General features: G+C 41.7%; 1 protein-coding gene and 1 long non-coding RNA gene across 3 annotated transcripts; one reads left to right on the top strand and one right to left on the bottom strand.

Moving 5' to 3' along the window:
- The first annotated feature begins 1,653 nt into the window (after positions 1 to 1,653).
- On the top strand, positions 1,654 to 24,378 carry map3k4 (mitogen-activated protein kinase kinase kinase 4). Of its 2 annotated transcripts, XM_026190091.2 has the most exons (27): positions 1,654 to 2,289; positions 8,190 to 8,380; positions 8,487 to 9,892; positions 11,581 to 11,841; positions 12,008 to 12,160; positions 12,241 to 12,398; positions 12,536 to 12,652; positions 12,746 to 12,845; positions 13,012 to 13,095; positions 13,206 to 13,475; positions 13,575 to 13,724; positions 14,086 to 14,247; positions 15,593 to 15,726; positions 16,241 to 16,319; positions 16,410 to 16,488; positions 18,265 to 18,358; positions 18,658 to 18,780; positions 20,065 to 20,165; positions 20,258 to 20,338; positions 20,458 to 20,649; positions 20,737 to 20,807; positions 20,912 to 21,028; positions 21,107 to 21,266; positions 21,357 to 21,479; positions 21,857 to 21,963; positions 23,188 to 23,367; positions 23,459 to 24,378. In XM_026190091.2, exons 1-27 carry the CDS (start codon positions 2,258 to 2,260, stop codon positions 23,477 to 23,479), a joined length of 4,746 nt encoding a protein of 1,581 aa, XP_026045876.1. In that variant the 5' UTR covers positions 1,654 to 2,257; the 3' UTR covers positions 23,480 to 24,378. The 2 variants fall into 2 exon arrangements, with proteins under 2 accessions (XP_026045876.1, XP_026045877.1); XM_026190092.2 differs by lacking the exon at positions 18,658 to 18,780.
- Positions 17,274 to 18,747, bottom strand: LOC145419618 (uncharacterized). The gene is made up of 2 exons (XR_013900920.1): positions 18,616 to 18,747; positions 17,274 to 17,909 (listed from the first exon to the last, which is right to left on the bottom strand). It is a non-coding gene; the product is annotated as an uncharacterized LOC145419618 (long non-coding RNA).
- Positions 24,379 to 26,667: the final 2,289 nt, after the last annotated feature.

The raw sequence follows: 26,667 nt of genomic DNA, 5'->3' as shown, positions 1-26,667 counted from the left end.
TTAAAGATACTTAGTGTACATGAATGTACCGTTTTTTAGATGTTACCTTTATTTCTTCAAAAAAAACAAGACGCTTGATATGTGTAATCCTAATCATTTCAGGTACACACAGTCTCTTGTTCAACCTACTCTTTTACAGTATAATTGCTAACTGGGAGAATATGATGGGATTGTCCTGGATCACATTTTCTGCTAAAATTCTGCAGTTGCCGGTAATTATTTTAATTTAATTTAATTCCAGGATATTCTGTCTTATTTTAAAGGTAAAGAAAAAAAAACCATTGTGGATAAAAGCTTAAGGAAACTGTCCTCATAAATATTGTGTTTACAGTTCAGTTGCTCAGGTCAGATGATTTATTTTCCTGCATCAGCAAATCCGTGACACCATGAGTAAGGCCAGTTCCTAATTTCACAAGGAACAGATGATCTCATGTTCTCATGCAAGTCAAAAGTAATAAGTTGCAAAAAAAAGCAGGATATCACTTTAAGTAATATAAAAAAGTTAGATATATTAAACACTCAGTACAAAGACCAGAGAAAAAAGTAGAACTGAGCTGACTTTACTTTCATTTATTTTTTTTTACATATAAAGAAAACTTTTATACAAAGACTATAGATTAAGATCTACATAATAATCCTATGCAAAAATAAACACTACATTTTATTTAAGTTGGTCAGCAAGGAAGTTTTCTATCAATGTGAATAAGAACATAACGATGTGCTCAGTGGATTCTAATTTTGACAACTCCAGGTTTCTAACTCGTGTTTTAATGTATTCTGACAGCAGACGTTTTTGTGTGTCAGCAGTTCACACTGAAGTGATTTCCTACTAAACTTCCAGCTAATAAAGCTGTGGTAACAATCCGGGATAAGCCTTATAACTTTATCATATGCTCTTGTACTCTCACAGATGGACAAGTACTGATGCAGACGGAGTTTGGGTTTGAGATTGGTTGGAATGATTTTTCTTAATTACATTATCTATAGCCATGCATGTTCTCTTGATGAGGCAAGAGATTCATCTTCTTATCTCAAGAAAACACAGATAAGAAGGTGATTAATCAAAGGAAAACAACTTTTGTTTTCATTACACAACATGATTATGGAGACCTTGGTAGCCACGAAGATGGCCTAGTCCCCTTATCTGGTTACAGATGAAGTTAATAATCACTGAAGAAGGAGACTAACACTTCATTCATGAAACTGTGCCCATTTTCTTCTTTAATGAGGACTAATCTGATTGTTATCTTGCCTTAAAACGTGTTTCCCTGTGCCATTCCTTAATTCAAAAGGCACTTGATTTGACTTGGGCTTATTCTTATTCCTACTTTTAAAAATATCAATGTTAAAAAATTAAAAGTTTTTACAGAGCAAAAGTGAAGCGTCTCCACATGAACACACACACACACACACACACACACACACACACACACACACACACACACACACACACAGAGAAGTAATCACTGCAGTCTTCTCTGGAAAATGGGAGGGCTGTTTATCTCAGCAGTAATGTCAGCAGTTCACTTTCCTGCTTAAAGAGAAAGAACCTATGGTACTGATCCAGTCATTCTCAGTGTTGTGATTCATACATTAGTACATTACATTTTATACATTCTACAAAGGATAAAGAAAGGAAGCCATGTATTTTTATATTGTCTTTATTTAGGTAAATTCTCGCATTAGTCCACAAATTACATATGAATGTTCACCAGATTTTACACAGGATCCATGACAATGAAGATGAAATTTATTAATAATAATTCATTTATTTATTTTTTTCTCTATCCTGTCGCAAACACACCCACTCGTGAACTTTTAATTAAAAATAACCAAACGCAACCAGTCTTTTCACGCAATGAACACTTTTTTTCACAGCTCTGTATAACAAGTGGTTTCGAGTGTAATTCATCATATCAGTCAAGTGGTGACAATGTGATGACTGTTGTAAGTGCGACAACTGCGATTGCTCTCTGAGGATAAAAACGAGCACTCCGACCCTGCACTGATGGCCGAAGATGATCCCTCCGAGTTGCCGTAGCGCTGCAAGGCTGTGGCACTCCTCCTTCAATGAACGGTGGAAAGATGGCGACAGCATACGCACAAGCGAGAGTCGACTGTACCGGCGGATAAAAAGTGCTGTAAAGAGACAAAATCCACCTCCTTTGCAGAGATTTAGCGGTGCAAAGTGTGTTTGATATAGCTAAGACATGGTATAGCCCATGCACAGCTTGAAATAAGGAGCCACCGCTTTGTTATGGAGCCGCCGGATCGGAACAAGCCCAGCAGGTAAGCGATTTCGTTGAACAGACACTTTATCGCCAGGATTTCGCAGTTGCCGAATAGTGAGCTAGCCATGACACTGCAGTCGGAGCGCTTGCGCATCCAGCAGAAATCGACTTCCTGTCAAATAGTGATACCCGTGCAGTTAATGCATTTGCAGAACACTAGTTGTAAACTTTTTGGAGAAACACTTTCCGGGGGAGCTTGCTGCATATAATTTATTCCCAAGCAGTGCTCGGTTGGCCGTGAGAGAGCCAAAAATGCTCACCAAATACTGAGGTAGCGTTATTAACAATTACCAACCGCTATAACAGTGCAACAGTCCCAGCTAGCTAACATCCACATTAGCCGCCGCTAGTCAGTTTATTGTTCAGGCGCAAGTTTGTTGACAGAAACTGAGGAGGCTGAAACTGCGTTAGTTTTGCACTGCAGGGCTCTAAATGGGGACTTGAATATATATTTTTTTATTATTTTGTCTCGCCGAGCTGTGCATTTCCCTTCCAGTAACAGAAAAGCAAAAACTTCGCTACAGTAGCTAGCATGTTGCTTCACTGTTATTGTTAACTCCGTGGGTACATTCGGCGCCGGTGCTGGACGTTGAATCTGCGCTTTCAGACTTGGTGCATTTCATGTTGGCTCACTATTACTGCAGGAATAAGAGTGTGGTTGATAACATGTCGCAAACGTGCCGCGCTGCGGATGTTTGGGCGTACTGTATGCACTCAAGTGCAAAGTTAGTGCGCGATATATTTTGTGCAATCGCGCAGAAGACCGCGTTTTAACCAGAGTCTCAGGAGATTTCGATATGGGCGCATCTGGTAATCGAAATGCCGCAGTGTTTGCCCCTGACCGCTGGCGACAGACCCTCAGGAATCTGCTGTTGTGTCTTCCCCTCTCCTCCTCCTCCTCCTCCTCCTTCTCTCATGCAGTTTTTTGGGAGGGGGGGGCAGAGCGAGAAGCATTTTTCATGTTGGATCAGCTCTTGTCATCTGCCATAATCACATTTTTTGAGTAAATAGCCAGTCTTTTCCTTTTTGGTGGCTATTTCGGTAATGATTGCGTAGCAGCCACTTGTTATTACCTTGCGCTTTTGTGGTCACTCAGTCGAAGTGGATACACAAACAGCTCGCGTGATTGTGCAACATTGGCCCTGAGTTAGTATATTGCTGTCCGACATGACTGCATGAAGAAAATTGATGAGCCAGTGGCCACATTATTGCTGAGAGTATGTTGGTTATGTTGATTTTACTTACATGCTTATTAGACCACGTTTAGTTTGTGCACCAGCAGATGAAAAGGTAACCGTTGCTCTATGGGAGCTCACGCAAACGCTCAGCGGTGTTTTACTAGTTAACAAATGTTTTAAGTGAGTCTAAATCTGTCTCTCCTGCAGGGGTTGCTTTCCTGCTGTTTCTATAGTAATGGGACTACTATGAACTGCCAGCAAAACTTGTAAACAGCAGAGTTTACATGTTCCAGGCTGCAAGGTTTGCACAGAAGCGACATTAGTTCAGCGTCTAGCGTGCTCCATGATGCATGGCTCTGCATATACATTTAAACTGCAGACTGAAAAGACAACAACAAATAAGTTTGCTTTTAGTCTTCTCGGCTATCTACCTCTTTGAGCTTATATAAGATTGTTTCGCACCAACAACTATTTTAAGAAACATCAGTTATGTGCTCGCTCTGCAGTTGAAGGCTATCCCTATCTTTGCAAGTACAGAGGTCCTTTGTCAATAATGTCTCGTTCTCAAAGTCAGTCTGAAGACACTGTGGCTCACAAGCATTCCAGAGATTTCAGGATGTGGTGTGCTATGTGCAGTAGATAGCTGCCTGGAGCCCCGTAGGCGCACATTGGGCAGAACTCATTAATGCTTCGCTTTTGCCAGGAGCACAGGCTGTAGAATACAGATGGATCATCCTCTAGCATTTCCTATCTGCATCCTGTCTTTGCCCACACCTGCTTTAGAGAAAGAAACTAACACTCTCACAGGCTGCCACTCTCATCTGTCATTTCCTTTTAAACAATAGCACTTTTGTAACTGCTGAACTGTGGCAACTGATGTTGCTAATGCAGGAGAGCGACCGTGTAATAAAAATGATTAAGCACCGCTGAATACCATGTTTGTCTATTTTGAATACATGCTTTATAATGTGCACAGCTGCAGAACAGGGTGCAAGTTTGAAACTAAAAGAGGTGTTGCTTATTTCTCTCTGCAGTTTCAGATTACGTTTCAAAGGTGGAGCAGACTGCTGCTTTCACCGCATTTATAATGCATGCGTCATAAGGTGAAAAACATGTCATTACACCATTTAGCATTTAACTCGCGCTCCAGCCGACAGTGTGCAAACAGCGTCTGCTTTAGCTGCCGCTGGTGCAGTCTTTTCTTAGACCAAGACTGTTCCCTGTGGTGAGCAAAGTACAAGTCCAGATATTAATCAAAGCAGTGTTTTAGAAATAAGTTCACTTTTTTTTCTGGAGCTATGAATCAGAGTGCGTTTAGTGACAAAATCAAACTTCTTAGCTGTGCATTAACAGTGTGCTTTGCATAGTTAGTGCATGCAGGAGAAGTTGGGAGGTCACGCTGTTCCAGCAAAGGGTGTGGTGAAGTACATCTTGTTCATTGTTTCTGAATTCTGTCAGCTTACGATGCAAAAACTGATTGCTGCTTCAGCTCTGCCAGTTTATCAGGCGTTAACAGCACGTCAGGAATGCTTAATGTTGCACACACGTGTGCTGCATTTCCACGGAGCCCACCAATTGCTTTTTAATCTTACGCGCTCAGCAGTGAACGATGGTTTGAAATTAGTACCCCGCAGATGCATGCTTTTTACAGTGGGGGGGGGGGGGTAATTCAAAACTGTATTTAGCCTACCAGTTAGGCATCAGTTATGGCAGCATGACCTAATTAAAGCAAAGTGTGCTCTTACAAAAACCCGACCACCTTCTCCTCCTTTTCCTTTCTGTGGAAAAAAAACAAAAACAAAAGTCCCCTTTAGTTTGGGCATTGTGAGCAAGTGTGCTCACTAACCAGCTGTGTGGTATTCAGCCGTGGGCCTCACGGGCCACGTGTCAGCGTTATACAATAGAGAGCCCCTTGCTGGTACAATAGTGTGGATGGTTTGTGTCAAAGGTCAGCCCCCCCGCGACTCTGGCAGCCCTTGGTATCTCTGCTTCAGTCGCTATACAGAAAAGACTCTCGATTTTTGTGCCGTTTATTATTCACTTAGTGTTCTGCCTGGGGCTTTAGCATTCCACTGGCCTTTATGGGAGCCCCAATGAGCCATCAGATGAGCCATTGAGAGCAGCCAGACACCATCTGCAGTGATTATTCACTATCAGCAGCCAGGCAGGGACAGCTTGAAGACCACAGTGCTGCTATGGTTAACTGCAGGACACACATGCTGGTAACTTTGTGTAGCCTGTAAGTAGGTTAAGAAATTCACAAGACAAATTTGCGTATCCCTTCCTGCAACGGCACAGCCTGTGCTCGAAGCGTGTCATGGCAACCTAACAAACAACCGGCCCCAGTGGCGTCATTGGTTCCGCTCTCATTCCTGAATGATTGAATCACAATGTTCTGCGTAGAGGAGTACGTTTTTAAAACTTGGTCTCATTCCCTCGCTCACATGTATGTACTATTTCTGTCCTTTTTCTCACATGGACACACACACACATCCAGGCTTTCGAATGTTTATAAATGCGCACACAATGTGATCACTTGTGACACACGCACGCACGCACGCACATGCCGTAGGAGTTTTTGAAGCATAACAGGTTTTTAAATGCGTTCTCGTACTAATGCAGGAGTACGGTGTGTATTTCAGCGTTCAGCAGTTTTTGTAAATCTGCTTTCTTCTTGCAGCTTCCTGATACCTGTCTCAATTATCGCATAACAAAAACCAAACTCATTTGTCTGTTGTTGTGATTAATGCCTTTATTGTAAGGAACACAGTTGCCTACTGTGCATGCACACTGGAAAGTACTGCACGGCGTTTTGTCCGTCTCTTGCAGAACAAGTTCCCTCACAGTACACTCATAGAGTACATTCATAATGAAGTCAGTGTGCTTTCATTTAAGGGTTGATCTGCGATTTGTTCTGTGACTGTTCTGGGTAAACTGGTTGTGCTGTCACGGAGATTAAGATAAGATAAGATAAGATAACCTTTATTAGTCCCACACGTGGGAAATAATAATAATAATGATAATAATAATAATAATAATAATAATGGATACTTTATTGATCCCCATGGGGAAATTACTTGTTTTTCTCTGCATTTGACCCATTCACTCAGTGAAGCAGTGGGCAGCCCACTAAGCAGGCGCCCGGGGAGCAGTGTGTAGGGACGGTACCTTGCTCAGGGGTACCTCAGGGTAGCCGTTAAGTGGATTCGAACCGCCGACCTTCCGATCATGGGGCGACCACTTTACCTACTGAGCTATCCCTGCCCCCAAATTTGTTGGTTGTTAGAGGTATTGACAAAAAATTTCAAATATTTTAAAACAAAAGGGCTTATTTCCAGTGAAGTTACGAGAACATATCTAAAGCATTCAAGTCGGTAGGTCCAACAAGTTAACATCTGAGTTTATAGGCTGTTTCACAAGATGGGAGCTTCTAAGTGCTTAAATAATTCGAGACATTTTCCATGAACAGAAACTTGCTGTTCACTTTGCAGTGACCCTGAGAATGACGGTTGTTTTGTGAGAACAGGTATTCGTGATTGCAGCTAATCTTGCACATGCAGCATTTTCAGCAGGTGTTCTGACCTGTGTCTGCCTGCATGTAGCTCCACAGCTGCTCCCACACACTCTCTCTCTCTGCATGTGTATGTGTGGAGAGTCACATAGGCATTCTGCCGGGGGGGGGGGGGCAGATGGGTGAAAGAACTGCAGCCCCGTCCACTCACACTCCCCAGGTGACAGCGACACACCCATCCCCCGGTTTGAAGCTGCCAGCACACAGGCTAACAGGCACGTGTAGGGGAATGCCTTTGAGTCAGATGATCAGCAGAGGCACACATGGTGACTTGCATAAATATAATAGATGTCACCCGTTTTCATTTGCCTCCCCTTCTTCCCCATTGTTTTATTTTGGCTGGGTCAGCCCTTGTAACCTTTCTCTCTAATCCTATTAAAAAAAACCTCTCAGAAAGGCCTTAGGGCACAGAGCTTTGACATTGTAATCTGGAAAGGCGTGGTGCTCTTCCACATTACTACCCCTCCCCTTTTCCCCTTTTTTCCCACAAGGAAGTGTTTCGAGTGTTTGTAATCTTTCCTTTCTGCAGAATTAGCTGCTACAGCCTTTCAGAATTCTGGTAAGCGCCTGTGGTATCCAATATTTATTGTTTCCTCAAGATTTACTGGAATCTCCTGGGGGTGTTATGCTGTTTTGCATAAGAACCATATTTGCATGCAACTGTGCAGTATGACTTAGACAGATTTAATGATGGGTTACTATAACTCCCTTTTTGGTCAAGCTATATGTTTACCAAGACACACAGAAACAGTTTGATATCCTGCACCTGGATGCCTGTGGTCATGCACAGACTATTGCAGCCAGAGAGATTCCCCCCTCCAGGGCAGACAAGTCGTCACACTGCTGTGGGTAGCAGCAGACGTTCAGTCTAGCTGCAGTTTAGCAGCCTGTCTCCTGTGGCATTCAGGATTTGCTGCACAGTCTGTTATTGGTGCAAACAGACGAGCACTATTTGACCTTGTGCACACATTTCTTAGGTCGTGCTTGTGATATGAATGAAATGGTTTCATAATGCCAAGTCGTTGTGTCTCCAAATCTAGTTTCTGTTCCAGGTAACAGTTCTTATGCATATAGGCCAGTCTAATTTAAATATGCAGATCTTGCTCAGACCAATGGGTTGTCTTTTCTGTTGTCATTCATGCCTGACAGGCAGGCCAAGCCAGTGGAAGATGCATCCCTACGGAGCCAAGAAGTGGCTGAATCCTGTGACTCTCCCAGTGAGGAAGAGGAAGCTCTGTATGGGACATCACCTCCATATAACGCCCGTCAGGTGAAACACATGTCTAGCAAACACCTGAGGAACAGTCAGGGGAGGAGCGCTGGGGGGTCTTCAAACAAATGTAAGTTAGTAAATCGATTTTACAGATAAATGTGTACTTAGAAACCCCACATTACATGCAGGTTTTACACACAGTGTTCTGACTGGAAGTCTGTTTCTTTTCCCAGCTGACGCCAGCTCATCTGCCCTGAAGGACAGTCCCAAGGCAGTGGAGACATCTAAGGAGCACAGCTACAAACAGGGCAAGAAGCTGAGGTCTGCACAGCGCTCCACAGAGAGAGACCACAAGAAGACATTTGAAGGCTCATTTATGCTGGATCCCCTCTCAAAGCCCCTCATGGAAACCAGAAAACATTACTTGAGTTTGGGCTGCAGTCGCAGTCTTCCTGTGTCTATGCCCCATATGTCCCGCACCCACCGGCAGACCTCAAGGACAGATTGTCCTGCTGATCGCCTCAAATTCTTTGAAACTCTGCGGCTGCTGCTCAAGCTCACATCTATGTCCTCCAAGAGGAAAGAGAAGGAGCAGAGAGGCCTGGAGAACATGCCTTACTTGGGTCACAATAATGAGGTTATTTGGCTGGAGCTGCAGGCATGGCACGCACGGCGTTCCACCGGTGACCAAGACCTTTTCCTTTTCACTGCCCGCCAAGCTATCCCTGACATCATTAACGAGGTTCTGCACTTTAAAGTCAACTATGACAGCCTGATAGGGGCTCAGTGTTCAGAGTCTCAAGCAATTCAGGGGGACTATCAGAGAGTCCCTGATCTAGTTTGTGAAGAGAAGAGGGAGCTTACTGTAGCAGAGAGCAACCACTGTGGAGTAGATCCCTGGGGCTTTAGGGCCTGCCCCTCATCAACAATGAATGCAGCAGAGCCTCTTGGCTCTGGCGCTGATTGCAGGGAGCATCTTCAACGTCAGCGGCTGGCATTTGAGCAGGTCAAGCGAGTTATGGAACTGCTGGAGTCTGTGGAAGCTTTGTACCCCTCTTTGCAGGCCTTACAAAGGGACTACGAAAAGTATGCAGCACGAGACTTTCAAGGCAGGGTGCAGGCGCTCTGTCTGTGGCTCAATATCACCCAAGACCTAAACCAGAAGCTGCGCGTTATGGCCACAGTGTTGGGCATCCATGACTTATCCCGTATCGGGTGGCCCGTCTTTGAGATCCCTTCACCTCGCTGTTCTCGCGGAAACGAAGATGAAGAGAATGACGACGACGACGAGAACGACTCGATAACCACTTTTACCACAGAAAGTGACGTCGAGGACAGATATGGCGAGGACAATGGAGAAGCGAGTCCTGTCACAGAGGGAGAGTTGTCTCCCACCCTGACTCCTAAATTTGCCCGTTTGTTGTCCGAAGATGAATTTCTTCCAAATGCTACTTCAGGAAATGCAGAAGCATCCGTGGGAGGAGGGGTGTTCTGCCCAACATCCATCTACAGACCATTTGTGGATAAAGCTCTAAAACAGATGGGACTACGTAAACTGATCCTCAGACTGCACAAACTGATGGATCGCTCTCTTCAGAGGTCCAGAGCAGCACTGCTCCGCCACACTCTTGCACTAGAGGTGAGGCTGTTATTCTAAGAAATCTGGTAATAAAAAGGAGTCACATTAGTAAAGCTACATCTGGGTGTGTCATATATCCAGGCCCTGCTGGTTAATGACTTAGTTACTTTTCTATAAATCAATTAACAGCCATATGATGTTTTGTTTTGTTTTTTTTGTTTTTTTACAGATCGAGCTTTTTCTTGTTTACAAAATATTTATAAACAAAATAAAAATAGAACCAAGTTATAGAAATGATTAAACAAATTAAAGCCAAATTAATTTTACCACAAGCTCTGCAACAGAATTATTTGAAGTGTGATCGTCATTGTATGTTAAATATAATTGGTTAATTAAGCTGCTGTGACTGTTTTGGTCATTTGAATCTTTAATATAAAAGAAGAAAAGATTAAAAAGATATAAAAGATTTATCAGTATTATTCTACTGATAGATACTGATACATTGATTTCTAAAATTGGATTGGTAGTTTAAGTTGTCATTGAGAACAGTAATGGCTTGTAAGCACCAAATACTCAAAAGGGGTTCACAAGTCGGCCCAGGTAAAACCCCCTGCTCACGCCAAGTCATAAACAATTGGGCTGACTTGTCTTATCTGCATTACCTGGCACGTCGTTAGCATATGTATAGAGTTTTAAGTAGGGGGGTTATGTTTGCGCTGCCCTTAAGGAATGTAGTCTGTGAGATGTGGTTAGCTGCACATCTGCTTGCCAACTTTTTTTCAGATGCTGATGAAAGGCTAATTATTTCCTTTGTTTAATTTATTTAAAGTAAAATACTTTGAGGTTCTGCCAATTAATATAATGGTATATATTACGCATTGTTTGCATGCTGTGGATTGTAACAGACTGTTTCCCAAACATCTGTTCAATCGTAATTTATTGTAAACAGTGAAACAAGATAATCAAATGCATTTTTCAGTAACAACATTCTTTGTAGAAAAAAAGGAAACACTAGGAAATGAAAATTTTGTTTTTAATCAATTATTTACAAGAATTAATTTCAAGGAATCAAAGTTTAATTCATTGCACTCTAGAACTGAATTGCAACGTGACAACTGAGTGGCCTCATAATTCATGCAAAAATGTATTTGTTATTAAGTATGTGTGGTTTTTCTAAGCGGATCTATACCCAGAAAGTTGATTCTGTTCAGTGGGTGAAATATTTTGTCATTCAGCTGAGAAACAGTGAAGTTTCTCCCACTAAAAATGTAACATTCAGATAAACAGAATCAACTTTCTGGGATTTCCTTGCGAGGATGATTAAGCATGCATCAAGACAAATGGGTACGTAGTATAGAGCTTTGCACTAGCAAAAGATCCCTGATTTGACCCCACCGGAGAAACAATTCCTTTTAGGGTTTCCATCAGTGAGAAAAAAATCAAACATGCAGAGCTGCCTGCTGTTGCAACCCATTGTGAATAACAGAGCAGACAAAAGTAGAATTCAGTGTGTGTGTTTTTTTCCCCAGTTAAAGCAATGATACAGTAAATTAGTTCTAAACAGCTGAATAGCATTTTTGTCCACAGAAGCAGTGTAGCAACTTGTTATATTGTTTGTATGTTAATATAATTTAATTAGTCACTTGAGGAAACCTCATTTCGAGAAGTTCTTACAGGTAGAAGCTTACAAGAAGTCCCCTTCCTCCGAGACTTTCTTAATTAAGTTCACACTCCTCTTCCACTTGTAGTTTGCAGACTTTCCAGACCCAATGCTGTACAGCGATTACCTGCCTGAGCTGTCACGACACGGTCAGTTCAGCGGTCCTGCTGACCCTGAGCTCGGAGCGGACCAGGTGTCCTGGGCAGATCTGCTGGACATGGATCTTCCATCCTTCCGGCCAGCGTTCCTCGTACTGTGTAGAGTCCTCCTCAACGTCATTCATGAATGCCTTAAACTGCGACTTGAACAGAGGCCCGCTGGAGAGCCCTCGCTGCTCAGTATCAAACAGGCAAGCAGCTGTCCAAGTCCTTGCTTTTTTCTCCTCAGTTTTAGTTTATAACTTCTCAACAGTCCTGTGATGCCTGCAAACATGCAGTTTAAACTTTTGGTGAACAATTAGCCTTAACATTTGTTGTACACAAGTGTTCTTACATGCGTTTGCTTGTGCTCTGCAGTTGGTGCGCGAGTGTAAAGAGGTCCTTAAAGGAGGTCTTCTGATGAAGCAGTATTATCAGTTCATGCTGCATGGTGTGGTGACTGACGCTCAGGGCTTGCAAATAAACGCCAATATTGATGAATTTGAAGAAGATCTTCACAAGATGTTGGTGGTAAGTTTCCCAGCCATTCTCCCGCCTCTATTTTCAAACTGTAGTTGGTGATTATTCACCGTGTGCTGCTTTTTGTGCAGGTTTACTTTGACTACATGCACAGCTGGATCCAGATGTTGCAGCAGCTGCCTCAGGCCTCTCATAGCTTGAAGAACCTGTTGGAAGAGGAGTGGCACTTCACCAAGGTCATCACTCCTTACATCCGTGGAGGAGAGGCCCAGTCTGGGAAGCTTTTTTGGTGAGTGAACCCGCAGTCGGTCAGAAATGTGCCATTTTTAAAACCGAGTGACCGCATTCTTGTTTTAGTCACGGCGCCTGCTTGCAGAAGTTTATTAATCATTTATATAAAACTGAGCAGTGTTCCGCTCTCTGCAGTGACATTGCTGGGATGCTGCTCAAATCCACTGGAGAGTTCCTTGATGCTGGTCTGAAAAAGAGTGATAATGAATTCTGGGAAAGTGCGGATGACAGCACCGCCTCAGATGAGATCAGGTGAGGATGATTTCAAGATTTCATCAAGTTTTTATTGATGTTTTTGTCCCACTGCATTTTGATTTTAAACTCTGAAGCTTTTAATTTTTGCAGGCGGTCCGTTGTTGAGACTAGTCGGTCTCTTAAAGAGCTGTTCCACGAGGCCAGGGAGCGAGCATCTAAGGCCCTGGGCTTTGCCAAAATGCTTCGTAAGGTGAGAAACTGACATAGGAAAGACTATTCACTTCCTTGACTTAAAAAGAAAAAAAGAAGATGCAACAGTACTGGCTTTGCAGTTTGTCTGTCACCCTGTTTTCTCTGTTTGCCGAAGCACCGGGATTGTGTTTTGACACGTAGTTTGTGTGCACCCTTCTCTGCAGGACTTGGAGGTTGCTGCAGATTTCACTATCACTAACGGTGTTACTTGTCTCCTCGAGGCACTGAAGAAAAGAAACTATGTCAAGGTGTTTATTTTGTTTTGCTTTTATTATATTTTATTTTGCCAGTTTCTGATCTTCCTTCTGCCCTGGGGTTATTTATGTAACTGTTTAACACCCCCCCCCCCCCCCCCCAGGTTCAGATTCCGGGCTTGGAAGAGCTTCAGGTTTTTGTCCCCTGTGGCTTGATGAATCAGCGACCCGTCATCCTGCAGCTTCTTAATGCTGCAGCTGGCAAAGACTGTTCTAAAGAGCCAGATGAAATCGCTGAGGACGAGGCCTACCTGCTCATGAGCAAACACAAAGCTGGGGATTCCACCACTGATTCTGACTGGGCTCAGTGGGATGGACAGCTTCTCAAGCTGGTCCCACAGATGGAAACTGTTGACACTTTAAGGGCCATGAAGGTTTGTGGCATTTCTAAATTCAGTCTGTGTGCAAGTGTGTGCGTCTGCCTGTTTGTACCTGACGTTTATGTGTCTCACAATGGTTCGATATGCTTTCAGGTAGAGAACATGCTGTTGATAGTGATGCAGTCAGCTCACCTGGTGGTTCAGAGAAAGGTTTTTCAGCAGTCCATGGAGGATGTGCTTACTCCTAACCGAGAGCAAACATCGAGTCAGCCCCTCATCGCAGGCGCTCTGGAAGAGCTCAAGGTGCTTATATAACCACATGCTTGACATCTAACCCATGGTTTATTCTGTGTTGTTGTGCAGACAGGTGCATGTCGGTGTCCTACTTTCAAATCAGTTTTTATAGCAACTGCTATCAGCTACCCTGAATTTCTGCCCTATTAACATTAGATAAAAAGAAGAAACAGAATCATTTTCAGGTCATATTTTAGAAGTGCTTCCTAAATGGAAGCCACTAAACTTTCAGCAACTTTATCTGTTACTTTCAAAATAAAAATCTCACGTGGCTGCACTTGATAATAAATACATGCATTAATAATAATTTTTATGAAAAAGGTTTTAAACATGTCTCTTTCTTTTCTCGTGTTTCTCTCTCCTTTCACAGAATGAGGCACTGCAGCTATGCATTAAGATAAGGGATGCCATTGACTGCGTAGATAACATGTTTACCACAGAGTTTAAGGCCGAGATCGACGAGTCCGAGTCAGCCACTCTGAATCATTACTACAGGGAGGCGATGACACAAGGCTACAACTTTGCCTTCGAGGTAAAAGACTGGAAAAGTGTGGGCAGATGCTGTGTCTCAATTCCTGTTGCTGCACGCTTGCTATTTTAAGTACATAAATGCACTCAAACTGAGAAGTACAGCTACATACAGTACTGTGCAAAGGCTTTGAGCAGAAGCAGTGATTTATTGAAACATACATGGAAATCCAGCATGTAAGGTAGGGCTGGTATTAAGTTTAACATCCAGGCATCCATGAAAACAGAAGTTATTAAATTTAACGGCGTTAGAAGTTAACAGGAAGTTAGCTCGCTAGTTTACACCTAAACATTTCATACCATGTTCTGACTGAGATTTTTGAAACGAATTAAAGCGTACAGCTCTGCTACCACTTCTGACATAAATGAAGACAGAAAACTAAACAGCAGTGGCGTTTGAGGGGTTACTGAAGTTGGACTACCTGGTATATAATGTTGTGCTACATGATTGCTAGCGACACAGCTATGTTAGCACAACATTAGCACAGTGAAGCTGGAGGATGAACGCCAACTTTTCTTCCACTCGATAAAAGTTAACGTGAGGGATTCTGGTAGTCAGGGACAAATGCAATCGCATAGCAGGATGCTATACACGGGCCAAAGTTCAGTCAGGAGAACAACTGAGATTTTTCATCCACAATACAAGGTTAGTTATTAATATACTGCAACAACATGGGAACAGAACAGCTGCGAGAGAATTCAACATTATTGAATCAATGTTATGGAAGTGGAGGAAGCACAGTTCTTGGCTTTCCCCATATTTCAAAAGTGCTTCATCTCTTTGCTATGACTGTCGCCCGGCATAATTTGCAGATGATAATGGTTGTAGCCGCTGCAATGCTTTCGACCAAAACAGGTGCAGCTTGATGACATCATCAACATGCGCTATCGCGATAGAGCGGTATAGTCAAAATCCCTAACGTTGGCCAAATTTATATCGTTTCTATCGTATATCGTTTATATCGCCCACCCCTAATGTAAGGCATAGGAATAGTTTTTCAGGCTTTTTGAAGGGCATTCTTTGGATGTTGGCTGCCTTTGTTCCATTCTCAATCAACTTGACTGTACTTTGATAATCTTTCAGTTTTTTATGACTTATTTTATAAATATAACAAAACAAATTTCCTCTGAAAACGGTCAGGCATAAAGACTGGACTGAAAATGGATGAAAAAATGAGCCAGGGCCCAAAGAAAAACTTTGAAAGACCTTCAAAAAGCCAGGAGAACCACTGTAATGTAACTGTAATGTAGTCTGGCTCCCTAGAAGCAAAATACAAAGAAATGAAGGAATGACTCAGGACTTTTGCACAGTTGTTTAGCATCTTATCAGTCTCTTTTTTTGCTTCCAGTATCACAAGGAGGTGGTGCGTCTGATGTCAGGAGAGTTCAGACAGAGGATCGGGGACCGTTACATAGCTTTTGCCCGCAAATGGATGACCTATGTCCTGACCAAATGTGAGAGTGGCAGGGGCACCAAACCCAGGTAAGATGTTCCTATCAGCTGAACACTTATTTTTCACTGTGCTCCTTCCTGAGTATCTGCTCTTCTTGGTAGTCTTCTGGTTTGCAATATGCTACTCAGGGATGCTTTTTGTAGCTAAAGCCAGGCCTACTGGTTGAGTATTAAGCTATAAGATTTTTATTCTGCTGCTGCCATATTTATTCACTGTGGAAAACTCACAATGTTCATTAAAGATGAGCTCTTTGTCAAGAGCTTTTCCTTTGAGCCATGACTCGTTACTATGGCAACCTTGCACTCTTAATGCAGTGAAGAATTTGACAGAAGCATGACATTTTGGATAGTGTCTAATAATAGTGTGACAAATACTCAAACAAAAACAGTCCCGGTTAACTCTGGGTATGAGTCAGTTGTCATATTAGTGCTTCCTGTCTTAAATGCTTAAAAAAACCAAACCACCCCCCCATAAATCATTAACTAAACATTCTGTTGTGGTTTGTTTTTGCATGCACGGATTAACAATGTTTCGCTTCCACAGGTGGGCGACTCAGGGTTTTGACTTTCTTCAAGCTATTGAGCCTGCCTTTATATCAGAATTACCAGAGGATGACTTCCTGGTAAGTATAGTTTCCTACGACATAAACAATAGGCATGCTTGGAATACAATATTTTTATACTAACTGAAAATTTATGTTGTGTTTCTTCAGAACTTACAAGCCTTGATGAATGAATGTATTGGACATGTGATTGGAAAACCCCATAGCCCTGTTACTGGCCTGTACTTTGGTAAGAAGCTTTTCCACGATAGCATCTTCCATATCAGGATTGATTTCAGGTTATACGCTGCAAGTTTACAATGGAGAGGGCACTGCTACACAAAGCAGACACAGCAGCAATGACATTACAGTTCAGTTCACATAGAATATTAAAAAAGTGTGTGTGTGTCTTGAAGTTGACTTTAACTTCTTTAACCTCCTAAGTCCTGAACTCTTCCACTACATGCATTTTTAATTTCTCTTTGATATTTGAGCATATTGGGACCCGATGAATGTAAAAACAAAGAATTACCAGATTTCTTTTTTTCTTTTACCTAATTTTTGTTTTTAGGAAAAATAAGAGCCACATATGAGGATATTCATTTAAAATTTTGATAGAACAGTAGCTGCATAATGTCCTCGTAAGTGGATATCAGGCCCTTGTAGAGCAAAATTGAGTATTTTGGTCTAAATAACCCAAAATGTGATGTCCACATATGTGGGCGCCAGGTCCTAGGAGGTTAAAGTAAATGAGTAAAAATATGAAAATCTGAGGAGTCCTGTTATGACATTACTTGTTACATAATGCACGTTAAGTGTTTATGGAAAAATAATTCTACCACCAAATAATGTTTTTATGGAAAAGGTGTTATGTTATTGGAAAATTTGATATGAAGTTGGCAAACTAGTACCAGAATAAAGCAAAATGTTGCTACATCTATGTCTTTGATGGAGTAAAGTAGTTCAGCACAGTGGTATATGATTATAGACCATCAATTAAAGTTGGGATGTTGTGTAAAATGTAAAGAAAACCTCTCATAAACCCAGATTTTATTTACAATCAAGCGTAGAAAAAAAGCTAATTTGATGAAATTGATTAACTGACTTTGATGACAGCAACATGAATCAAAAAAGTGGGGACAGGCATAACATCCTCTCTTCCTGTACAAATGCTCCATAAATGTCTGAACTCAGGAGACCGGTTTCTGTACTTTTGGGAGAGACGTGTTGTCCCATTCTTGTCTGATATTGTCCTGTCTGGATTCTAGCTGCTCCTGGGTCTTATTTGTCATATTTTTTTGTTTCATGCTGTGCCAAATGCTTTATGCTGGAGAAAGGTCCGGGCAGCAGGGAGGCCAGTTCAGCACCTAGATTCTTCTTTTAGAAAGCTACGCTGTTGTAATAGCTCCAGTATGCGGTTGCTTCAATTCATTTAAAAAGATTTCTGGCCCAAAGAAGACGACAGCATCTCCAGATCACACGTCGATGTTCACGTCTTCATGTTTGCATGTTAGAGCTTTAACCTGCTTTTGTGACTCCTACAGTAAACTGTGTTCACAGCCAGACAGGATCATGTCTGTTTTTGGGCCTCAGGGCCCAAAGTTTACCGGTATCCAGTTGATTTTCAGCTTTGCTCTTTGTGTCCTTCGAATCCTTTGATGATATTATGAACTGCAGATAATGAGATATTCAAAGTTTACATTAAATTACATCATCAGTTAAATTACTTCCAATACATTAACTTAGATTTTTGCTCTGTAATTTGTAGACAGTCTTTTGCAGATTGGTGAACCTCTTTCTGTGTTTTATTGAGGATAAAATATGGCTTTATGAGATTAGTAAATCATTGCAATTTAATACAGTGTTCCAACTTTTTTCGCACTGGAGTCATAAAAACATGACTTAGATATCTTGTTACTGCTAACTAATTTCTCATTCCCATGATTTAAACCCAGTGATGATCTGTTTTTTGGGGGGAGGGTTTGGACAATTGAATAAATTTAGCATTTGTTGTTTTTCTTTTCAGGTCCCAGAAATAGTCGTCCTGTAAAGTTGGTGGGTCGTTGCCATAGTGATCCACCAAACCCCCCTCTGATCATCCCTAACGCTGAAGGGTTCAGGTGGGTGACTGCAGTTTTAAGTTTTTCAACACTTTTTCTTTTAATGTTTAAACTCTGTCCTGCATGGCTTTGCTTTTTTACCTTCTAATGTTTTTTCTGGCTAGTTAAGCTTGTGAAACATTTGAGCTTCTTTGTTTGTGCGTGTGTGTATGGTGTGCTCTGTGTGTGTGAGAGTGAGTGTGCATATCTGTCCGTGAACCAGCCACCCAGTCACACACCTACATATAACTTCACACATCCCATGCAAGCCACCTTACCTCCCAAGGCAGCGCTCCTCAGTTTGTTTTTTCACCACACAGCTCTCGAAGTCTCCCCTGTGATCTCCGGAACCAGCTGTTCCCAAACGGCCCTCGCCCTGTCCCTCAGGGACCGGGGGAACAGAGCCACACCAAAGCACCCGGCAGCACCCCCAATGACGTCAGGTAGCTTTGCCCCCCTCCCAAAGAAGAAACTGTTGTCAGAGTTCAGCTCGGTCAAAAAAAGGGGGAAAAAACCCAAAAGCTGTCAGAAATGTTTTTGTAAGGCTTCTGTAAATGGAGGAAGAAATGCTTCATGTTATTTATTAACTGCAAGATCCAGGACATTTCGTTCTGTACTGAAGAGTTTAAAGCCAAAAAGTATTTTACCTAATTATCAAATCTGGGATGTCCTGCCAGTGTATATCCTTAACGGTAAATTAAAAAAACGTAAAGAATGAAACACTTCTAAGCTTCTGATTGCATATAAACCAACAATATTTGGGAAATTTTGGGAAATATTCGATTGACTGTTGTACAATGAAAGTCACACACAGGCTCCACATCAGGGCATCACAGATGCAGACGATCAGTCTGTTTGATTTAGTTTAATTGCTTACGTTTTTAAGCTATTTGACTTTAGATCAAATGAAATAACAAGGCATTTCCATTTTACCTTAAATGTATGTGTAATTAATTCATAGCATGCCTGTAAGATTACAATTATTCTAGTCTCGAGGCTTGATACACAGTGATTTGCATGGCTATAAAAAACACAGATTTAAAATGTAGCCTCCTAAAATGTAGTCCTGCAAAAATGTCAACAACTCCAAAAAAAGAAGACTTCCACAGGTCTACTGATTAAGGGAAGAGGCTGTGATTGTTGTGCATGGTGTGAAAACGAACACTACTTCACTGAAGGAGTTGGCTATGAATTCTGCTTTTTAGTGTTATCCACATCTGTCTTGCTTTGATGCTGGTGACTGACTGCTTTTAGAATTCCTGGTGCATTAGTACAGAAATCCGAGCATGCATACTAAAGGTCTTATCTTCAAGTGTGAATGCCACTGATGAATGCTGAGCTGTTAATGGCTTTCATAAGGCCCTCTCTAATTAATCTATATCTTCAACATCTCCTGAATTCAGATTCTTTCCCTCTGAATTTGTAGTAATCTGTTAAATCATGTAATTTACAGTATTAAGTTTCATTATGAACACAAGTCTGGGGAAAAAAGCTTTAATTAAGATGCCTTTAGAAAAAAATGTTACATTTTCCTCCGTTTATTTAAAGATAAAGAAAACATTCAGTGCAAAATGTATCTAGAGTGTACTGTTAAAAAGCTTATAAAGTAAAGTTCCTTCTTGGTAGATGAGATTGCACTAACTTGCGCCAGACCGAAACACTCCATCTGAATAAGTAGTTTTTGATTGAATCACAGCATTGCATCAGTTTCTTCTTTGTCTTTGCAGAGGATCCAGTTTCCATGAGAATGACCGGCTGTCATCAGTTGCAGCAGAGTTGAATTTCAGGTCTCTGAGCCGCCACTCCAGCCCTACAGAGGACAGAGAAGGTGGGAGCTTTCAGCGATCTATGGTGTTTGATCTGCTTTGCATATTAGCCTTCCTTGTCTGAATCTTCTTTTCTTTTCCTTTCTTACTTTAGAACCTTCGTATCCTAAGGGAGACCCTAACAGTTCTTCACGCAGAAGCTGGGAGCTCCGCACCTTCATCAGCCAGTCCAAGGGTGAGATTATTTAGGGATAGGTACCAAAATCTGGTGCTACAAGTCACAGAACTACTATTAACTAAATCACAGCAGAAATGTTTCCAGAGTTTAAATATTAATCCTGTCTCCTTTCTCAGACACAGCAGCGCGGCAAAGCCCCATGGAGGCCGTCCGTCTCTCCATTCGCAAATTCGAAGAGAAACGCTACGCCGTGATGAAGCAACGCAACATCATCGGCCAGGTGTGCCACACACCCAAGTCGTACGACAACGTCATGCAAGTTGGGCTCAGGAAAGTGACCTTCAAGTGGCAGAGGGGCAATAAGATAGGTACGACTTTGGTGTGACTGTTTTTGATTATGATGCAGTTTAACACTCTTGCAAACACAAATGTGATGCCTTTGTGCTTGATCACAGGTGAGGGCCAGTATGGGAAGGTGTATACCTGTATCAATGTTGACACCGGCGAGCTGATGGCTATGAAGGAGGTATGCGCTTCATCTAGTTGGAATTCAATAGTATTAACAGATCATAGTGACTGTTGATGTTAACAGACATTTCTCATTCTCTTTTTTTTTTTGCCTCCACTAAGATCCGATTCCAACCAAACGATCACAAAACAATCAAGGAGACTGCAGACGAGCTGAAAATATTCGAAGGCATTAAACACCCGAATCTTGTGCGCTACTTCGGAGTCGAGCTTCACCGGGTAAGAAGCATCAATTCAGGAAGCCACCTGTGGCACGTGGAAGTGGTGTGGTATTAATACTTGTGTGCTCACCTGTAGGAGGAGATGTACATCTTCATGGAGTACTGTGACGAGGGCACTCTGGAGGAGGTATCCCGGCTGGGGCTGCAGGAGCACGTCATCAGGCTTTACAGCAAACAGATCACTATAGCCATCAACGTCCTGCATGAACACGGCATTGTCCACCGGGATATTAAGGGTCAGCGCCATGCACTTATTCTATCTCACTGTTACTTTATTTGATCAGCAACCGTTTCCTCATCCTCCTGTTTGTTTTCGTCCCCATCAGGAGCCAACATCTTTCTGACATCATCAGGCCTGATTAAGCTGGGTGACTTTGGCTGCTCAGTAAAGTTGAGAAACAACACTCACACAATGCCAGGAGAGGTGAACAGCACTCTGGGAACAGCAGGTAACACATAAATAAACCTGCAGTGTCAAAATATGATAATCGGCCCACCACAGACTTCAGTCTGGCTCACTGGACGGCTTTGAAAAATGTGAAAGAGCACTGTTTTCATTCATTTTGTAGCTTTTGCTTCTGATAAAGACCTCCCCCATGACCATCAATACAACACCAAAGTAAAAAAGTAATAGATAAACAATCAAATAACAGAAAGTTCTTGTTTTTTCGCAGTCTCCTGTAGAAATGTGTGATTTTTACAGTTTTGCATAATTTTCACATTTTCATGTGCTGCATTAATATTTCTGTAAAATCATTATTGCATTGTTATTATGCATTATATCATACTATTGCTATTAATATCAGATGTGTTGATATTCTTTCAGCATACATGGCACCTGAAGTTATCACCAGAGCGAAGGGAGAAGGTCACGGGCGGGCAGCAGACATTTGGAGTTTGGGCTGCGTCCTTATTGAGATGGTGACTGGAAAGGTAACAAGCTAAAGAGAGGGTTTTCCTTTTCGCACATTCAAAGCTTCACTCTGGTATTTTTCCAAGTTTTAGTAAGCTACTTCAATAGAAAGGAAATTAAATTTAATGTTGAGCTTGCCCGCAGGGGTCATTTTGAGCCATGCTGGTGGCAGTGACCACCACTGCTGTTGTTTTCTAATTTTAACTTTTCTAATTTTAGCTTCGATTTTACAAAATGAGTGTTTTACGTTTCAATTTTTAGAGGTTTTATTAGTTTTATCAATGTTTTAGATCATTGATTGCAACGTTAAAATACACCTTAGAATAAACTAATAAACAAAGCATATAACATATAACACAACAGCTAACACATCTAAACAAATACATTATTACAGTGGAAAAAATGAAAAGTAAAAAAAAAACAAAAATCAGAGTTTATCATCTTGTCCACATCCACCACATCTGCCACCAAACATGCAACCTCATGCAGCCTCCACACTGCTCCACCTTTCCCCTGCTCTGTGGATTTTACTCTTTATTTGCTCAGATTTGTTCTCCACACTGTGGACTCAGCTACGGTTCCCCCGCTGTTCAGAAAAGCCAGCAACTCGCCCGGTTCTCCACATGTTGAGTCACACACTCCTCCGCTTTGACCTGCTCTGCTCTGGCTCAAAATCCCATCCTCAGCCTGGCAGCAATTATTCATCTTTTATCTAACTACAGTCCTCTCCATATTTATTTATCAATCACATGTAGCTGTAGCTCATGTTATGGCAGCACATCATGTCTGTAAACAGTCTGTAAACCTGCATGCCGCAGTAGTGGTTTTACATTATTTTCTACGGCATCCATGGTTTGAGGTAAAGGTCATAATTTCTTATTTTTTTAAGTCTAAAGTCTAAAATTCAGTATTTGATGAATAATCCTATTTTAGGAAAAGTTACACAATTTTTAAACTGCGTAAGGGGGTCAAAATGACCCCCTTTGGCAGCTCTAGTGTTTAGCTATAGGGTGCTGTTTCAGTCTGAGCTGTGACCACTTGTGCAAAAACCACTTCCAGAGTGAAGGGAGCATGGTTACTGTTGCTAATGACATGTTTGTCCCCAAACTGCAAAACATATTGCTTGTTAAGCATGATTTAACCTTTTTTTTTTTTTTTTGTAAACCACTTCAGGAAACTCACTTAACAAAATTCAAAACCACAAGTAAAAAAAGCAACTCGTATTCGTACGTTTCTATCTGCAGAGGCCCTGGCATGAGTACGAGCACAACTTTCAGATCATGTACAAAGTGGGCATGGGCCACAAACCTCCCATCCCCGAGAAGCTGAGCACAGAAGGGAAGGACTTCCTCGGTCACTGTCTGGAGAGTGAACCCAAACGACGCTGGACAGCTAGCATGCTGCTTGACCACCCATTTGTTAAGGTGAGATGGTGGGAAGGTTAAACATTTCTAAGTTGTAATTGAATATTTCCATGGAATTCACATTATATCCCCGACCTCGCATCTGTTTCAGGTCTGCACGGATGAAGAATAAACGAAACCTCCTGTGTGGCTTTAAAGTTTACAAGTTAAAGCACTACTGTACATGTTCAAATAAGAAAAGAGAACTGTGGACACGGAGAAGCAGGAGGTTACTGCTGAAGGCACATGGATTTAAACTGAGGAAGTAATACAGTATCATTTCAGAGGACAACTGGATCTATATAGTATTGATTTGTTGTGTCTTTATCTATGGACTGAGAGAGGACGGGTGGGACTGTATATACTGTAAAAACAGAAAAAAGAATTAGTTTTAATTCCTGTATAAACAATATTGTAAAGTTAAATACCTATTGCCACATTTGTTTGGTCTCACTGGTGAAGAGATCTCTGAAAAGGCATTGAAGAATACTTGTTTTTTTCCTTTCATTTTTTTTATCAAAGGGGAATGGACAGGTGGTTGGGGGTGGGGCAAAACCTATAGCACTTTTAAACTGTTTACCCATGGGGACAGTGGAGTTACTGCTTGTCTGTCCCTCTGAGACTGAAAAGGTGTGGTAGGCCTCAAAATGGAAGGAGAGGCTGCTTTACCTTTATGAAATGAACCATCCAAATGTAATCAACAAATCGTATTGCTTGCTATTTGGCAAGCGTGGGCACTGGGAAGGATGTTTTTTTTTTTTTTTTGTTATTCTATTTTTCTTTGCCTTTGCTGAGGAGAAAATTTCAAGTTGGAGCAATGTTCAAGTCTACTGGCCGCCAGTGAAGAGCTGTTCATGTGACTAAGGCGTTACAAAGAAAAGGAGAAACAGGGCCTGCTCTTCCTCCCTGCTGCTGAACATAAAACATTCTCACGGCCAAACACAGACACTGACACACAACTTCTGGTTCTCTGCTGCTCTCACAGTGTTTGCCATGTACAAACAATATTAATAAATGAACTCTTTTTTTAAAGAATGTGTTCTGTCTGTCTCTCGCCGTGAAATTTTAACTTATGTGTTATCCACTCACCAGTAACTATTACTGGGTCAGACCCACTTAGTCTTCAGAAATACCTCAATTCTTTGTGGCCTAGATTCAACAAGGTGATGGAAACTTTCCTCAGACATTTTGGCTCTATAACCATGACATGACTCTCCCCTCCTACCACACCCAAATGTGCGCTATTGGATTGAGATCTGACTACAGTGAACTCTTTGTCATGTTCAAAGGAAACAGACATAATTTAGGCTTTGTGACGTGTTTGAAGTAGCCATAAGAAGATTGATGTGCTTTCATTATAAGGATAGAAATGGGGAACGACAATACTCAGGTAGGCTGTGTGCTTAGAAAATATCCCCCACCTTATGTTGTTTAGGACTAATTCTGGGCCTACCATCTGAATGTCGCAGCAGATATTGAGACTCATTAAACCAGGCAATATTTTCCGAACTTTTGTTGTCTAGATTTGGTGAGCCCATGTGAATTAGAGCCTCAGTTTCCTGCTCTTAGCTGACAGGAGTGGTTGGGGTGTGGTCTTCTGCTGCTGTTGTAAATGGCCTGTATTTATATAGCGCTTTACTAGTCCCTAAGGATCCCAAAGCGCTTTACATATCCAGTCATCCACCCATTCACACACTGGGTTGTAGCCCATCTGCTTCAAGGTTTGATGTGTTGTGCATTCAGAGATACTTTACCTCATACCTTGTTTGCAACAAGGGGTTGTTAGAGTTGCTGTTGCCTTTCTATCAACTATAAACCCTAGAGATGGCTGGGCAGGAAAATCCTAGTAGATGAGCTGTTTCTGAAATACTCAGACCAGCAAATCTGTCACCAACAACCAACCGTGCCACATTAAAAGTCACTGAAATCACCTTTCTTGCTTATTGTGATGTTCGGTCATCTTGACCTGCATGGCAAATTGCACTGAGCTGTTACCATGTGACTGGTGAACAAGCACTGGAACCGTGAGTGTATTTCATAATGCAATCTTTGATCCATAGCAAAACAGCTCTGTGCTTTTTCTTCTTCTTACATTTTCAACATCTGAAGACCAGTGCCAAGAAAAACACAAGTGGTGAAACTGGTAGCTGTTAATGTAAAATCATCTGAGTTGGAGGAAAGTGTTGAACTTTGTATTACCAAAGCGTCTCTGCCAGTCTCAGTCAAACTTCCAGGGGAGCTGAGAGTATATTTAGAATTTCACATGCGCAAATCAGAATGAAGGGAGGACAGTTTTGCACGGGACGTTTCCCACAGTAAATTTCTTTTATGTGAATTTTTCCTTCAATACATGAAGAAAATATAGCGTCAAGACCCCGGTTATGTCTGTGCCTGTATCAACTCTTAATAATCCATCAGTTTAATGTGTCCTTGACCTTGCATTTACAATAAATACTCTGTTTCCTCAAGCTAATGACATTAGAAAACTACATTTCACGTGAATAAATAAGATAAACAGATAAGAATAGACCTTAATTCGCTAGTCTTATTTTCTGTATGATAGTGTTTGCTGTATTTTACCCCAATAAGCCATCTTTTGATCCAGAAGTTTAGCACGCAATTGCAAACAGCTGTAGCCACACAAGCGAAGACAGCAGCAGGTACAGAAGTGGTCAGAAGTTTACATATACTCATCATGGGAATGTCGTAATTTTGGATTTTTAATGGTTTCTTTGAACTGTTCTTTTCCAGGGTGGAATGATAGATCTTTAATGACTTTAGAAAATGAGAATTGCGTGCATTATTTTAGGTTGGCCATAATCTACACAGGGTCAAATATATACATAGACCCGCACAGAAGTGTGGTTAAAATGTCCCATACTAAGTTGGATCTCAACCAACTTAGTATGGCTTTTGGGAAGCAATCAACAAGCTTCTAACATGATTTTGGTTGCATATTTGACCACTCCTTTTGGCAGAATCCCTAAATTTTATTTAAACTTGTTGGTTTCCTGGCACGGGCCCAATTTTCAATAGGATTTTAGGGCTTTGGGAGTCCACTCCTGAAGCTTAATGTTAGCATGCTTTCTCCACTCCAAAACCAGTTTTGATGTGTGTTTGGGATAATTGCCCAGCTGGAACACTCAACTGTGTCCCAGTTTTAGTTATCTGGCTGTTGATTTGAGGTGAAATTGGAGGCACTCCTCTTTCTTTATTATTTCATCCACTTCACCAGTACCAGCAAAACAGTCCCGGAGCATGATGCTACCACCACCATGCTTGACATCTGGCACATTGTTCTTAGGTTTGATAGCCTCACTC

This window comes from Astatotilapia calliptera, chromosome 13 (genome assembly GCF_964374335.1).
Source record: "Astatotilapia calliptera chromosome 13, fAstCal68.1, whole genome shotgun sequence".
NCBI classification, from domain to species: domain Eukaryota; kingdom Metazoa; phylum Chordata; class Actinopteri; order Cichliformes; family Cichlidae; genus Astatotilapia; species Astatotilapia calliptera.
The sequence above is the reverse complement of the archived record's forward strand: the minus strand, read 5'-3'. Positions and strand labels throughout refer to the sequence as shown.